The sequence below is a fragment of the Danio aesculapii genome, chromosome 2 (genome assembly GCF_903798145.1).
Source record: "Danio aesculapii chromosome 2, fDanAes4.1, whole genome shotgun sequence".
In the NCBI taxonomy this organism is placed as follows: Eukaryota; Metazoa; Chordata; class Actinopteri; order Cypriniformes; family Danionidae; genus Danio; species Danio aesculapii.
Genome location: NC_079436.1, coordinates 41,334,986 through 41,350,811, shown reverse-complemented (window position 1 = coordinate 41,350,811; position 15,826 = coordinate 41,334,986). Strand labels below are relative to the sequence as shown.

At 36.1% G+C, this 15,826-nt stretch overlaps 1 protein-coding gene across 3 annotated transcripts; it reads left to right on the top strand.

Moving 5' to 3' along the window:
- The first annotated feature begins 157 nt into the window (after window positions 1-157).
- Window positions 158-11,765, top strand: d2hgdh (D-2-hydroxyglutarate dehydrogenase). Of its 3 annotated transcripts, none has more exons than XM_056467663.1 (10): window positions 158-286; window positions 837-1,163; window positions 3,328-3,385; window positions 3,462-3,601; window positions 5,018-5,211; window positions 7,366-7,534; window positions 8,745-8,888; window positions 9,836-9,978; window positions 10,062-10,227; window positions 11,204-11,765. In XM_056467663.1, the coding sequence occupies exons 2-10, from the start codon at window positions 839-841 to the stop codon at window positions 11,464-11,466; spliced, it is 1,602 nt and encodes a 533-aa protein (XP_056323638.1). In that variant the 5' UTR covers window positions 158-286; window positions 837-838; the 3' UTR covers window positions 11,467-11,765. The 3 variants fall into 3 exon arrangements, with proteins under 3 accessions (XP_056323638.1, XP_056323631.1, XP_056323649.1); XM_056467656.1 differs by having other exon boundaries at window positions 832-1,163; XM_056467674.1 differs by lacking the exon at window positions 8,745-8,888 and having other exon boundaries at window positions 832-1,163.
- The last annotated feature ends 4,061 nt before the right edge of the window (window positions 11,766-15,826 follow it).

Below are 15,826 nucleotides of genomic sequence, written 5' to 3'. Positions count from 1 at the left end.
GTGTTGAAAAAATCTCTCCATTAAACAGAAATTGGGGGAAAAAAACGGGGCTAATAATTCTGACTTCAACTGTACATGTATACACCGAGGATTCTTAATCGAGCTCCTGGCCAATAGAGAGCGCTGTTTCAGCACAATTCTGCTGTACAAACTCAAAGGTCACGAGGAAGTTAACCAAAACATTTGAAATATCTAATGTGGAAGGCAGAATGTTAGAATAATGTTAGAAGAACCAGCACTTTTATGATATAATGTGATAACTGAAGCTCTCTTCACATCGGACGCAGTAGGTCTCCTACCCGATATGCACATTAACATTTTGAATTGTAGCGAATGTCAAATGAGAATGACCAAAGCTGGAGGTTTCTAAACTGTTTACGTTAATCCTATGACGTTAATGCAAAACGTCGACATAAAGTCCTATAATGTCGGCAGTAAATTGTCGACAAATGTTACAAACATTTGTTTGTTAGTAAGTCAAGTCACTTTAGCAGTTACGTTATCTATCCATTAGTTGACATTATCTATCTTTAGTTTTTTAATCTATAGTTTACATTAGCTTACATCATCTATCTATCTATCTATCTATCTATCTATCTATCTATCTATCTATCTATCTATCTGTCTATCTGTCTGTCTGTCTGTCTGTCTAGCTATCTATCTAGCGTTGTAATATATTTGTAGGTTTTTCATTACTTTATCATCCCAGAGTAAATACGACTCGAGTTAATGTGAATCATATTAATATCTGTCTATTTCTGTTATATTATGCACAGTGGTACATAAGCACAGTATTGTCCATTAGGAAAGTAAGCACTCTGCTCTCTTCAGCACAGATATGGGGATGCTTCAGAAGTGCACACGACTCTCTTTGAGGTCCACATATATGTGGTCAGTGTGTCCTCAGTACAGCACTGCAGTCGCTGCCCGAGAGACCCAAGACAGAGCTCTGATAGTGCAATGGACTCAGCATCGTGGTGTGCACAACAGCAGACGACTGGGAGCCAATCCAGTCAACCCCAGTGCTGCTCCTCCACGTTTACCCTTCTCCAGGGTCACACAGGAGGATCTGTCCTTCTTCAGAGCGCTACTGCCTGGAAGAACCATCACTGATCCAGACCTGCTGAAGTCCAGCAATGTAGACTGGCTTAAGACTGTACAAGGTGAAATAGATTTCCATTCGCTAAAGAGTAACATTAAAGATTTATATGTTTTATCAGTCTAATTAAGTGTCATATATAAATTAACTATATATGATATATATATATATATATATATATATATATATATATATATATATATATATATATATATATATATATATATATAAAACTATATATTGCTTTTTTTTTTTCAAAAATTAATGACTACAGTATAATTTTAACATAGTTAATAGAAGACACTAAACATTCAGTGTACAGAGTACCCACGGGGTCTTAAAAGCATTGATAAAGTCTTAAATTTGGTCATCATCAAATTAAGGCTTTAATAGCCCTGAATTTGGTATACAAAGCCTTGGTTTTCATTACAAAGGTCTTTATTTTATTAATTTATTTTTGCCTTTCATTCCGTCAAGTTCACACCGTAACAAACTTAACTGTTACTAATGTAGGCTTATTTAAAAAATCATGCAGCGTCACATTGAGTGCACCTCGCCCAGTGTTGCCAGATGTAACTCCAAAACCCGCCGCAATGCTAAAAGACCCACGCTGTTGCATATGTAATATAACTGATAATTGAAATAAAATGTTTTATTTAATTCAAGTAGCCCACTTGTACATAATTATTTTGTAGGGTTCAAAATTAACACAGATTTGACATTTTTCCCCTCATACTTCTGTCGGAATGGATATGAAGTTGGCATTGAATTTCATTTGAAAAGATATTAAATAGGTCTTATAAAGCCTTGAATTTCATTTGGAGGATCCCGGGGGTACCCTGAGTGTAACAATAATTTATATATTAAAAAAAACAATACAAAACAATATTTGAAGAGCAAGAATAGTTTGATGCCATAATAAAAAACTTTAAGGATCACAGTGAAGCCCCAAAATGCTAATAATTTTTATTTTAAATCTTCATACTTATTATTATTTTTTTTTACTTTTATTTATTCATTTATTTATTTATTAACTTTCAGACTACTAATTTGCCATCAATCACTATTACAAAAAAAGTCTTTATATATTTTCATTTCAAGTAGAGGTCAGACAAATTACATAGTTTTTAAAAAAAATATGTATACGTTTTTTTGCTGAAAAACTATTTTATATTATTTTATCCATATTTTGACAAGTGATTTGAAACATTAAAGTTGGCAAAGTTAAAATAACTTGTGTTTAATGTGCTTTCTACATATGAGCAATTCCAGCGTTATGGATGTGACATTTGCAGGAAAAATTCAAAACATAAATTTACAGAGAAAGTATATGTTAACGTTATATTGAAATATCTGTTTATATTTTCCAAAACAACTAACCAGAGAGTTATAAGATCATAAAAATATCATTCTGTAAACAACTTTTAGGTTTTAAATGAGGAAAATAAATAAGCATGCGTTATAGATGTGACGAAAAAAGTTAGTGAGTTTACAGTCCACAACAATCTTAGTTGAAATTCTGTGAATTAAACTGCACAACCCAAAAGAAACAATGCAAATCTAAAGATTAAGAGTTGGCTCTCTATAGAACAAGCATGATTGACTTTATTTTGTTTGACATTTTTGCATTTATGAGGAAAAAGCTTTCGTTATGGATGTGACATCTCTCTGTTATGGATGTGACAGATGTGAAATTGCCACTTGTGTGATTTTGGTAAATCAAATACAATTGTTTGAAAACATTGACAGAGACATTTCTGAGTATTTTACAGTAGTGTAAAATACAAGCCTACACAAAAAACATAAAAAGGGTTTCAATGTTTTGGTGAAAACTTAATTTTTTTTCTTGGTAAGGTTGACATTTGCATGGAATTGCTCATATATAATTTTATTTGAAATACCAAAATGTATTTAATCAGAATCAGAGTCAGAAAAAGCTTTATTGCCAGGTATGTTCACACATACGAGGAATTTGTTTTCGTGACAGAGCTTCTACAGTGCAACAGCATTACAGAGACAGGACAAAAAACAGATAATAAATATATTTAAAAGTAGTGAATGCAAGTAGTGAATAAAATATGCTTCTCTCTTATAAGATAAAGTAAATAGTTTAAAGCTATTTAATTCTATTTAGGAAAAAAGCATAATGTTTGAGTATTATATTAAACATAAATGATTAAAAAGTAGTGACATTTTAATGAATTGTGATGTTTTTTTTTTTCTGTCAGGTAGTAGTGATGTTCTCCTGAGGCCCAAAACAGCAGAAGAGGTCTCTGAGGTTCTCAGGTCAGTTTTCCAGGATGACGCTGCATTACAGCTGTATTTGAGTTGTTTTGTCAGCTCGTCCGATGTGTCTCCACAGGTACTGTAATGAGCGCAATCTGGCGGTGTGTCCGCAGGGAGGAAACACGGGTCTGGTGGGAGGAAGTGTGCCAGTGTTTGATGAGATCATCCTTTCCACTTCTCTAATGAACCAAGTCATCGCCTTCGACAACATCTCAGGTGTGATCATACACCTAGATCTTAGTTTTGCTAGATCACCTCATTATCTGTCGTGACTTTGCGTAAAGCGTGTGACATTAGTCATTGTGACAAAAGTTAAAGTTGCCTTGAAATGGAAATTAAGATGTCCTTTTATCCACTGCTGGGATGTAGATCCACTAGAAATAGTCATGAAATGAGAAATTGCAGTTTGGGAACTGATTGGATTGTTTAAAGATGGGCGTAGCTAACAAAATAAAGGAAGATTGATGAATGGACGAATTCAGAGCAGAAACAAAACACACCCTAATGGGCCCGATTTAAAGGCATTTCATGTGACCAGAAGTGAAGAAAAGTTGTTTTGAGGGGGAGAGAAGTTATGATATTTGATGATATTTAAAGATTCTGAGGGCAAATTCATTTTTAGGAAATAATGAAGTGTATACAACAAGCACTACTGTATACATATAAAAATAAGTAGTCAGTTTTGATTTCATGGCAACTTTAAATGTAAATGAGCAAATTTTTAGGGCAAAAAAATTAATAGTTTTCACCTTACTTTAATTGATTAGCCGATTGCAAATATTTTCTTTGTTAATATATATTTTAAATGTTATACTCAAATATGCGAATGAGGTATTATTTAATTAAATATGGGATCATTTGCGTACATTTCTAGCACAAAAATTTTAACATCATTCATTTTCCTTCGGCTTAGTCTCTATTTTAGGGGTCGCCACAGCAGAATGAACCGCCAACTATTCAAGCATATGTTTTTTTGCAGCGGTTGCCCTTCCAGCCACAACCCAGTACTGGGAAACACCCATAAACTTACACCATCACACTTACGCTCCCTATGGCCAATTTAGTTCATCCAATTCACTTAAAGCACATGTCTTTGGACTGTGGGGGAAAACCGGAGCACCCACGTGAACATGGGGAGAACATGCAAAATCCACACATAAATGCCAACTGGCCCAGCCAGGACTCGAACCAGCAACCATCTTGCTGTGAGGCATCAGTGCTAAACACTGAGTTACCGTGCAGCCTTATCTGAACATTAGGAAAAAGTAAAAAAAATAAAATAAAATAAAAAATAATAACCATTTTTGACACATTAGAGTCACAACATTTTACCAAGGAGATTTTGGTAATTTTTTATCAGTCTGTAATTCAGAAAATAATGAGTGTAAGATTGTTTTTTTCCCCAGAATACAGAAATGAAGAACATTTTGAAGTTTGACCTTTAAAAACTATTGTATTTGAAACTTACAAACACATATTGAAAAATTGCATGAAAATAAATGTGATTTCTGTACATTTTACTGCAAAAGACTTTACGAAAAGCTGAAAAGTCCAAAATCTATCAGGAAAGTGGTATTGTGTGTAATGTGTCACTTTAATAATTTTTTTTACTAAGATTGGCTTGACTTTCAGGTATCCTCACCTGTCAGGCTGGCTGTGTGTTGGAAAACCTGTCTCACTATCTAGAGGAGAGAGACTTCATCATGCCGCTGGATCTCGGAGCGAAGGGAAGCTGTCATATTGGAGGGAATGTGTCCACTAACGCAGGTGGTCTCAGACTCCTGCGCTACGGCTCACTTAGAGGGACAGTTCTGGGCCTGGAAGTGGTGAGCACATTTACCTCTAAGAGATTCACAGGAAAAATTACTCAAGTTATTCCAAACCTTTTTTTTTCAGTTAAACACCGAATATATTAGAATGCTATTAGCCAAAAAAAGTGATGGTAAACATTAACTCATAGTTTTTTTTTGACCATAGAATTCAGTCGTAACGTTCACTGTTTAGTTAGCAACATTCTTCAAAATATCTTCAACAGAAAAAAACTCATATAGGCTTGGAATAACTTCACTTACATTTATTTATGTGTGATTAATGAGCAGTGTTCTTGTCATATTCTATTGCCCAAAACAATATTTAAATGCCCCATTTTTTTTTTTACCTGAGAAGGATTGTAAAAAAACTGCTTTTACTCAAAATGCCTAGCTTTATAAAATATATAGAGCTTGATGTAAACTACCTGACAAAAATATTGTCATTGATCCTAATTGTGAGAGCAACAAATAATAACTTGACTTCTAGTTGATCATTTGGAAAAGTGGAAGAAGGGAGATTTTTCCAATGAATCATCTGTTGAACTGCATTCAAATCATCACAAATACTGCAGAAGATCTATTGGAACCCACATGGACCCAAGATTCTCACAGTATTCGGTCAAGTTTGGTGAAGGAAAAATCATGGTTTGGGGTTACATTCAGTATGGGGGCATGCGAGAGAGCTGCAGAGTGGATGGCAACATCAACAGCCTGAGGTATCAAATCATTTGTGCTGCCCAAGACATTACAAACAACAGGAGAGGGCAAATTCTTCAGCATGATAGCACACCTTCTCATACTTCAGCCTCCACATCAAAGTTCCTGAAAGCAAAGAAGGTCAAAGTGGTGCAGATTGGCCAGCCCAGTCAACAGACATTGAACATTATTAACCATTTCTGGGGTAAGATAAAGGAGGAGGTATTAAAGATGAATCCAAAAAATCTTGATGAACTTTTCCATTCCAGATGACTTTATTAATAAATTATTTGAGTCATTGCAGAGATGTGTCGATGCAGTCCTCCACGCTCATGGGAGTCATACACAATATTAGTTATTTTTCCACTGCACCATGACTTTATATTCTATACTGTACATTATTTCTGTTAAATCACAAGACTTTTGTCTAAACCAAGTCGGACCTTACTGTCCTAATTAAATAATTAATCAAGGCATGATCATGTTTTATTTTGGTAAAATAAGCATAATCTAGAGGCCTTTGCCTTTCATATAAGCCACTTCTGATACCAAATGATCAACTAAAAGTCAAGTTATTATTTGTTGTTCCTAAAACTTGCATAGACGACAAGACTTTTGTCAGGTAGTGTATATATAATTATAAGATTTTATTGATTTGCATGACATTTCCAGTTAGGCAGCTAGGATTTACATTGCTTAATCTTGTTGTTTTCCCCCTTCTTCTTTTATTGTCTTGTAATTAAAAACAATTAAAAGACAATAAAAACTTTTTTTTGTTATTTGAGCAAATGTTTAAAGGGATGAATATTAAAAAAGAAAAATAATTAAAAAAATGAAAAGATAATAAACAATCTTTATAGGTACAGTATAGTAACTTAAGTTACTTGCAAAAGGAAAATTATTTAAAAGAGAATTAAACTACAATAAAACTTTTTTATTTGACTTTTATTTTTATATTTGAGCAAATCTTCAAAAGGATAGTTCACAAAAAACGCTCATCATTCACACACCTTTGGTGTTCTTCCAAAATTGGCATGCCATTTTATTTCACTTGGACCACCAAAATAAGATTTTTTAAATTATACAAAAAGCCAACTCATACTGTTTATTCTGGATTGAATAATGTAGCATTTTGTGAAAACAAAAAACAAACATAAACTCAACAACCATCTTATTTTGTCCTATTTTAATAATAATTTGAAGTCATCTTTGTAAGTTGGCACTGGCAACTTTGATTAGATGATGATGTTAAAAAATGCATGATTAGTCTAGATACTACATCTACATTCATGCTTCAGTTGTAGGCTGTAGTCTTCAAGAGTCAGAAATAACCTTCTTGTTATAATAATACATATTTTTCTCTGGGTACAGGCAGTACTGACCTGAAATGATGATAAAGCATCTCTGATGAAAGAGATCCAAATGTCCCTAAATGACTCTGAGTTGTATTTCTTATCCTTCTTGTTTGTGTAGGTTTTGGCAGATGGACGTGTTTTGAACTGTCTGGCCACACTTCGCAAGGACAACACGGGTTATGACCTCAAGCAGCTTTTCATTGGCTCAGAAGGGACATTAGGAGTCATTACTGCTGTTTCCATCCTGTGTCCCCGCAAGCCTAAAGCTGTCAATGTAGCCTTTTTAGGTAAAAGAACACATCAGAATGAAAGCACAATTCAAACTTGCTAAGATGTTAAGGCAGGGTATCCGCAGATCCTTAAAATGTCTAAAGTATAAAGATAATTAGCCTTAATTAGTCTTAAAATGTATTAAATCTGTCTTAAAATTGCAATCGAACTGACCCCACAAAGAAGATTTTGTTTCCGTTTCAAAATCTATGTCTCTTTGTCACCCAGAATGAAATAACCCCATAAAAATGATGTTGTGTGCTTTTTTGCTGCAAATCAGAACTCTAAAATTATACTATACATATGGTCATACATTTCATTCGTTGTGGTATTAAAACAGTCTGAAAAAGTTTTATAACTCCTAGAAATCTGCAGATACTTTGTAAGTGCAGTTCACATCAAGTATGATAACTGTAATAATAACAATTAAGTTTAGATAAGCATTCTTATTCTTATTATAATAAAGTCTGCACAGATTTTTAGAATGTCGAACAATAAAATCATTGATAGTCATTGTTCAGAATCGATTAGGTTTTAAAGACTTTGTGGCAGACTTATAAACAGGCCCTTAGGGGTTCGGGTGGTTCAAAAGACCTATCCCCCACTGACAAAGGTCCAGAATTTGCCATTGGTCCAGAAATTTTGCCCCCATTTTCTCATTTATCCTATTTTGACTACTGTTCCATCATAAATTGTGGAAATAACCCATCGAAGGTTTTAAGACCACGCAGAATATGACGTAAATGTAGTCATGTTTTAATTGTTTTTAATTTAAATGGCTAAATTCTGACTCTGGAAAGTTGAATGTGCTGGACAGTTTGTTATTTGTCTAATAAATGACAGCAGGCTACATTTCTTTCTAATGATATATGATGTAATTACGTTGTATTTTAAAAATAAGTTTTTTTTCATATTTGTTTATTATAAATCTTTATGTAATATATTCGGTACATCAAAAATTATGGTTTTGATGACCATCCGACAAGCTAATTCAGCTAAAATAGTGCTTAAAATGTCACCTAATGGAGTATTTAAAGCTCATAATTAAATAGAAAATGAGGCGATAACTGCAAAAAAAAGTCCACTTTTTGAGAAAAAAGAACCACCCCTTTGGCTGCCCCTTTCATCCACCATGCTTGCTTGCATGCAACCTTGTTTTGTTATTGTTGTATTTATCTTTAACCTGTGGCTAAATCAGCTCACCGCAGTTCCTTGTGTGTCCTGCAGGGTGCTCCAGCTTCCAGCAACTACTGGAAACATTTCAGTGTTGTAGAGGGATGCTGGGAGAGATTCTGTCTGCTTTTGAGTTTTTAGATGCCTCCTGTATGAACCTTCTAGAAAAGCATCTGAAACTCACTAACCCCATCACAGGTACATATTAGCATCAGTTTTTGAAGTTGATGGAAACTTTATGGAAATAGCAAGTGATCATACTAAATGTGACTACGTTAAATAACTTTTACTTACTTATAAAACATCCTGTTGACATTCGTAAAACCTAGTGGTTTTAAATGTAAAATAAAAAAGTAAAATATATAAAGGTACCTAACAATATGCTTTGCATATGCTAGAGTAATTGGTGGTTCGTTCTGCTGTGGTGACCCCCTGATAAATCAGGGACTAAGCCAAAGGAAATTGAGTGAGTGAATATGTTTTGGTATATAAACTAGTTCATACAGAATGACATTTTAGTGGTCTATTAAAGAGATAGTTCACCCAAAAATGGATATTAATCACTATTCACTCACACTCAAATGGTTCCAAACGTTTATGAGTTTCTTTCTTCTGTTGAACAGAAAATAAGATACTTTGAAGAAAGCTGAAAATCTGTAACATTGACTTCCATAGTAGAAAAACCAATACAATGGAGGTCAGTAGTTATAGGTTTGCAGCTTTATGCAAAATGTTTTGGGTGAACTATCCCTTTAAAAATGTATGATAGCCAGCATTTATTTTTCTAAATACATTAATAAATCCATACACACATACATACATGTCTAATTTATGAAAAACTAAATATATAAAGCTCTAAATATTGTGATGATAAACTCATTTTGAGTTTTTGACCCATGGACATTTGGATAAAATTAATTATCAAAACAACAGAAAAGGTAATGATATCCTAAATGAGATCATGAGATCCTGTAGTTCAGGCTGTAATGGCACTAGCTTCAAAACAGGCAGATCATCGGGAACTGATAAAACATGGTGTGTCATAAATTGAATGAGCGTCTGCCAAATGTGTAAATGTAAATATTTCTCATTGTGCATCACTGGATTCTTAAATATGTCATAAAGCACAATAATTTGTGTTACAGAATGCCCCTTTTACATCATCATTGAGACTGCTGGATCCAACGCCACCCACGATGAAGAAAAACTACACCACTTCCTTGAAGAAGTCATGACATCATCTCTGGTCACTGACGGGACAGTGGCGACAGAGGCAACAAAAATCAAGGCACTCTGCTCCCTTTTGTTGTTTATCTAAATTCCACTTGGCATTTGTTCTGTGTGGCGCTGAAGTTCTCGTCTCACACACAGGCATTGTGGTCTTTGAGGGAGAGAGTCACAGAAGCTCTGACGCATGAAGGATACACCTACAAATATGACATCTCCCTTCCTGTGGGGAAGATCTACGATTTAGTCCAAGACATGAGGAGGCACCTTGGAGACATGGCCAAGAATGTTGTCGGCTATGGACATGTTGGTATGCTTGCCTTTTTCTTTTTTAATAATTGCTGGGCTATTTTAAGTTGATGATGAACTTGTTTGCCATTGAACCTAAATAAATTAAGCTTTTTTTCACTACTAAAGTGAACTTTGAGTAGACGCAAAAGTTAGTCTAGTCTTTTGATGAGAGGTTTGGTCACTGCGGGGCTTTCATTCCCAATTTTCTTAAAGGTGCAGTATGTAAGTTTGACACCCAGTGGTTGAAGTAGGTATTGCACACCTGGATCAAAACAAACGCACGCGCAGGTTGCCAGATTGAGGACAGGAACGAGTGATTTAAGTGTTCTAAATAAAAGCAACGGCACCTGATAGAAGGAATATTCTCCATTTTAAAAGGAGTTTTTGTCCTAACCAATACCTCGAATTATAATATTAGAAACAGCTTCTATTTCTCACAGCTGAACAACAGAAAACTATGACAATGATCACCTTAAGTAAACCTCATGTGCTTTATTCAGTGCTAAATATGCTAATAATGTGAGTTTCTCTTACAATGGCAGCCTGTTGTCGGAGAGTTTCAGTCAGAAAATTAGGCCAACAGTTAAAGGGTTAGTTCATCCGAAAATGAAAATTAAGTGTTTTTTTTTTTACACACCCTCACGTCATTCCAATCCCCTGAGACTTTTTGTTCATCTTCAGAAACACAAATTAAGATATTTTAGATGAAATCCAAGAGCTCTCTGACCCTCACGTTCATAAAAGGAACCAAAAACATGAATCAGAACCAACTGTAAGGAACCAACTATAATCAAAGCTACAAGGACACTTTTGTGTGCCAAAAAAACAGTAAAAGTTTGCCAAAGTCTTCTCTTCTGCTTCAGGTAAAGGTGTGCATTTACTACAGTATTTGACACTAGTTATCAAACGTCAGATTTTGGGCAGTTGGAATTGATGTTGAGTATTGTTTTTCAGTCCATTCACTTATCAAATGTGACTTTCTTGTTTTGTTTCAGGGGATGGAAATCTTCATCTAAACATCACTTCCTCCTCTAAAGACCCTGCTCTGCTGGCTGCCATTGAGCCATATGTGTATGAGTGGACATCTCAGTGGAAAGGCAGCATCAGTGCAGAGCATGGGCTTGGTCTAAAGAAGAGAAACTACATCTACTACAGTAAACCCTCAGAGGCAGTCGCTCTCATGGGCAGCATTAAAGCCATGCTGGATCCTAAAGGCATCCTCAACCCCTACAAAACACTGCCAGACAACATAAACTAACGGTTTCGTAGTGATCAGGATTTCTATGGAAAATCAGGCAGTCGTTTTACCACAGTATTATTGATGTAATACTTTTAATGTATTAAATGGGCTATAATAGATTCCAAGTACTTCTTTTTGTTCAGTTATGTGTTTTAAAGCGACACCATGTAACCGTTGGTTGGTTGCTTTAGATATAGTTTGTTTATGATCATCTAATCATCATAAATGTGATCATACCCTTAAATAATGCACTAATTAAGAGAGCAGCTATTTATTTGTGGTGTCCTATGAATAATAAACGGCACAAAACAGTCAAACTACTTACTCTACACGCAAGTGTTTTCATGACTATACAGACAATGTAGAATAATATAATAAGAAAATCAGTTTGCAACATCAAGCAGCAAACAGAGCTGTTTTTAACGTCTAAAAATGAATGGAAGTAAATGAGACCGGAAGTCTCGAGCCAAAAAGATTCCAATGGCTGCGCCCACTCGTACGTGAAGAATAAGGTGAAAAGCCTACAACTTGAAGGTTTACCTTCTGCAGTGACAGCTTTGAAGGGATGAATGGTGCAGGGGTCAAAAAAGGTTATTTTTTGGGAACACACTTCTGCATCATCTTAACAAGAAGATCAAGGTGTGCCTTTGACTTTTTGGTTGACTTGCAAAAATGCACTCTGAATGATTGTGCATGCACTTTAAATGTGTTTCTATGGATTAATTTAAATGTATTTTATAATTTGTCATTTTTATTTAGAACTCATTTAAATAATACAGTAGTAGTCTATTTTAAAAAAATACAAAACATGTAGGCCTACATGCATTAACAGTTAAAGTCGAACTCTGAGTCTCGTTCTTTGACACCAAACAACTGTCCTGCACAAAGAATCATGGAGGAGGGCTGAAGTGTTTATTACTCACAAGTGGTTTTGAGCACTTTGGAACGACACTTTAATATGACAGACATGATTGTTTTGTTTTCACACTGAAGTGCCCTTCTGAGGGCAATATTTCCAGTTTAAAACACATCGATACACTCAATGGTATGGAAGCCCGTTCCTGCCACTGAATTTAAAAAAAATTATTAAGTCAAAATCCCTAGTTATAAAGTCAGAATTGCGAGTTATTAAGTCAGAATTCCGAGTTCTAAAGCCACAATTCTGAGTTATAAAGTCACAATTCTGAGGGGGAGGGGGGAACCACCATCCACGGCCAAAAGGTCCAGAATTTGTCCTTTTAATTATTTTATGTAATTTGTTATTATATAATATATTTATTATATAATTAATATAATATATTTAAATTCAAATAAATTGTAATAAAGTGTAATTTTAAATAACTGGCCAGTAATTCGAATCCCATAAAGCAGGGGTCACCAATCACGGTCCTGGAGGGCCGGTGTCCCTGCAGGGTTTAGCTCCAACTTGCCTCAACACACCTGCTTGATTGTTTCAAGTATACCTAGTAAAGGTGCGGTCACACTTGACTTTTCCTCCCATTGACTGCCATTCATACGCACGCGAATACGTCAGACCGGAAACGCGGGGTCATGCGTTAAGTTTCGCAGGTTGCTGCAGTGCAAAGTTCATGATTAGTGAACTCTGACCTGCGAAATCGCATCACTTGACTGTGTGAGACCAATCGAGGATCAAAACAGGACCTCTCTGGACAGAAATTTAAAGCATGGAGCAATCGCTCGCTTTAATAATGTCTAATCATCTTGTTTAATCCCGCCCCTTTTCGCAGCGCCGCACGACAGAATTTCGCACACACAAAGCCCGGTGTGACCTTAGCTTTAAGGTGCGGTCACACTTGACTTTTCCTCCCATAGACTTCCATTCAAACGCACGCGAATGCGTCAGACCGGAAACGCAGGGTCATGCGTCAAGTTTCGCATGTTGGTGCGGTGCAAAGTTCAAGCTTGGTGAACTCTGACCTGCGAAATCGCATCACTTGACTGCGTGAGATCAATCGAGGATCAAAACACGACCTCTCTGGGCAGAAATGTAAAACATAGAGCAATCGCTGGCTTTTTTTAATGTCTAATAAGCTTGTTTAATCCCGCCCCTTTTCGCAGCGCCGCACGACAGAATTTCGCACACACAAAGCCCGGTGTGACCGCAGCTTTAAGGTGCGGTCACACTTGGCTTTTCCTCCCATAGACTTCCATTTATACGCACGTGAATGCGTCAGACCGGAAACGCAGGGTCATGCGTCGAGTTTCGCAGGTTGCTGCGGTGCAAAGTTCAAGCTTGGTGAACTCTGACCTGCGAAATCGCATGATTTGACTGCGTGAGACCAATCAAGGATCAAAACAGGACCTCTCTAGGCAAAAATGTAAAACATAGAGCAATCACTCGCTTTTTTAAATGTCTAATAAGCTTGTTTAATCCCGCCCCTTTTCGCAGCGCCGCACGACAGAATTTCGCACACACAAAGCCCGGTGTGACCGTAGCTTAAAGCTGCGGTCACATTAGAGTTTGAGTTTGCGATATTCTGTCGTGCGGCGCTGCGAAAAGGGGCGGGATTAAACAAGTTTATTAGATATTTAAAAAATTGCTCCATGTAGTAAATTTCTGCCCAGAGAGGTCCTATTTTGAACCTCGATTGGTCTCACGCAGTCAAGTGTTGCGATTTCGCTGGTCAGAGTTCACTAAGCTTGAACTTTGCACCGCAGCAACCTGCGAAACTTAACGCATGACCCTGCGTTTCCGGTCTGACGCATTCGCGTGCGTATGAATGGAAGTCTATGGGAAGAAAAGTCAAGTGTGACCGCAGCTTAAAGCTACGGTCACACCGGGCTTTGTGTGTGCGAAATTCTGTCGTGCGGCGCTGCGAAAAGGGGCGGGATTAAACAAGATGATTAGACATTATTAAAGCGAGCGATTGCTCCATGCTTTAAATTTCTGTCCAGAGAGGTCCTGTTTTGATCCTCGATTGGTCTCACGCAGTCAAGTGATGCGATTTCGCAGGTCAGAGTTCACTAAGCATGAACTTTGCACTGCAGCAACCTGCGAAACTTAACGCATGACCCCGCGTTTCCGGTCTGACGTATTCGCGTGTGTATGAATGGAAGTCTGTGGGAAGAAAAGTCAAGTGTGACTGCAGCTTTTGACCTTGATTAGCTTGTTCAGGTGTGTTTGATTAGGGTTGGACCTAAAATCTGCAGGACACCGGCCCTCCAGGAACAAGTTTGGTGACCCCTGCCATGGAGCCTCAAAGCCACAATAATGTGACGCGAGTCACGTGACATAACCAGTAGTAGTAGTAGTAGTAACGTTTGAATCTTTGATGGGACGTCAATACTGAGTCACGCTGCGGGTCGAAAAGAGCAAGAAAGGCAGAAAAAACAGGCAGCGGCGTCATTATCGCTCAATATTGAACATATGTTCAAAAAGACTGCCAAACCGGGTAAGGCTGAAGTTACTCACTTCCTAACAGATGAAAATCTGCCCCTATCCATGAGGTTCTAGAAACAGACCATATTAAATTAAGTTGAATATATTTTTGCTATTGTTGACATCCAGGAATTTTAAAATGTACTTTTTTTTTTAACCAAAGAGGCAAAAAATCTGAAGAATTCATTGTTGTTGTATTATTGTTGTTGTTGTTGTTATTGTTATTATTATTATTATGTCTTAATTATAATTTTTTATTGAAATGGCCAAATTGTGATTGAGGACTGTGGAATGTGCTGGCCAGTTTGTTTTTTGTCTAATAAATGACAGTAGGCTACAGATTTTTTTACTTTAAAACTTTTAACAGATCGCTTTTTTTTCTAATGATATATGATGTAATAAATTTATATTTAAAAAAATTAGTCTTGTTTTAATATTTTTTTTTTTTTTTGCAATTTTTTAGGAAATATTTTTATTACATCAAAATATTTGGTGACATCTGACTAGCAAATCCAACAAAACTGCAACTAGAATGCAGTATTTAAATCTCATAGTTAAATAGAAACTGAGGCGTATAACTGCAAAAATGGTCCACTTTTGGAGAAAAAAAAAGAACCACACCTTTCACCAGGCTGGCTACGGGCCAACTCAGAATTCTGACTTAATAACTCAGAATTCAGATTTATTAATTGCGACGTAATAACTCAGAATTCTGACTTAATAACTTGCGATTCTGACTTTATAACTCAGAATTCTGACTTAATTTTTTTTTAATATAATGTACTTATTTATTTATTTATTTTATTCAGTGGCGGGAACGGGCTTCCATACAATGGCTAGAGTTCAGGCGTGGAATTAATTTCCGGTTTTCAGTCCGAACACAAGATGGCATCCGCAGCGGACTTTTATCGTAAGTTTGAAAATATGTTTATATGTTAAATTAACGTTTGAACACTGTATACATGACATACATAAGTA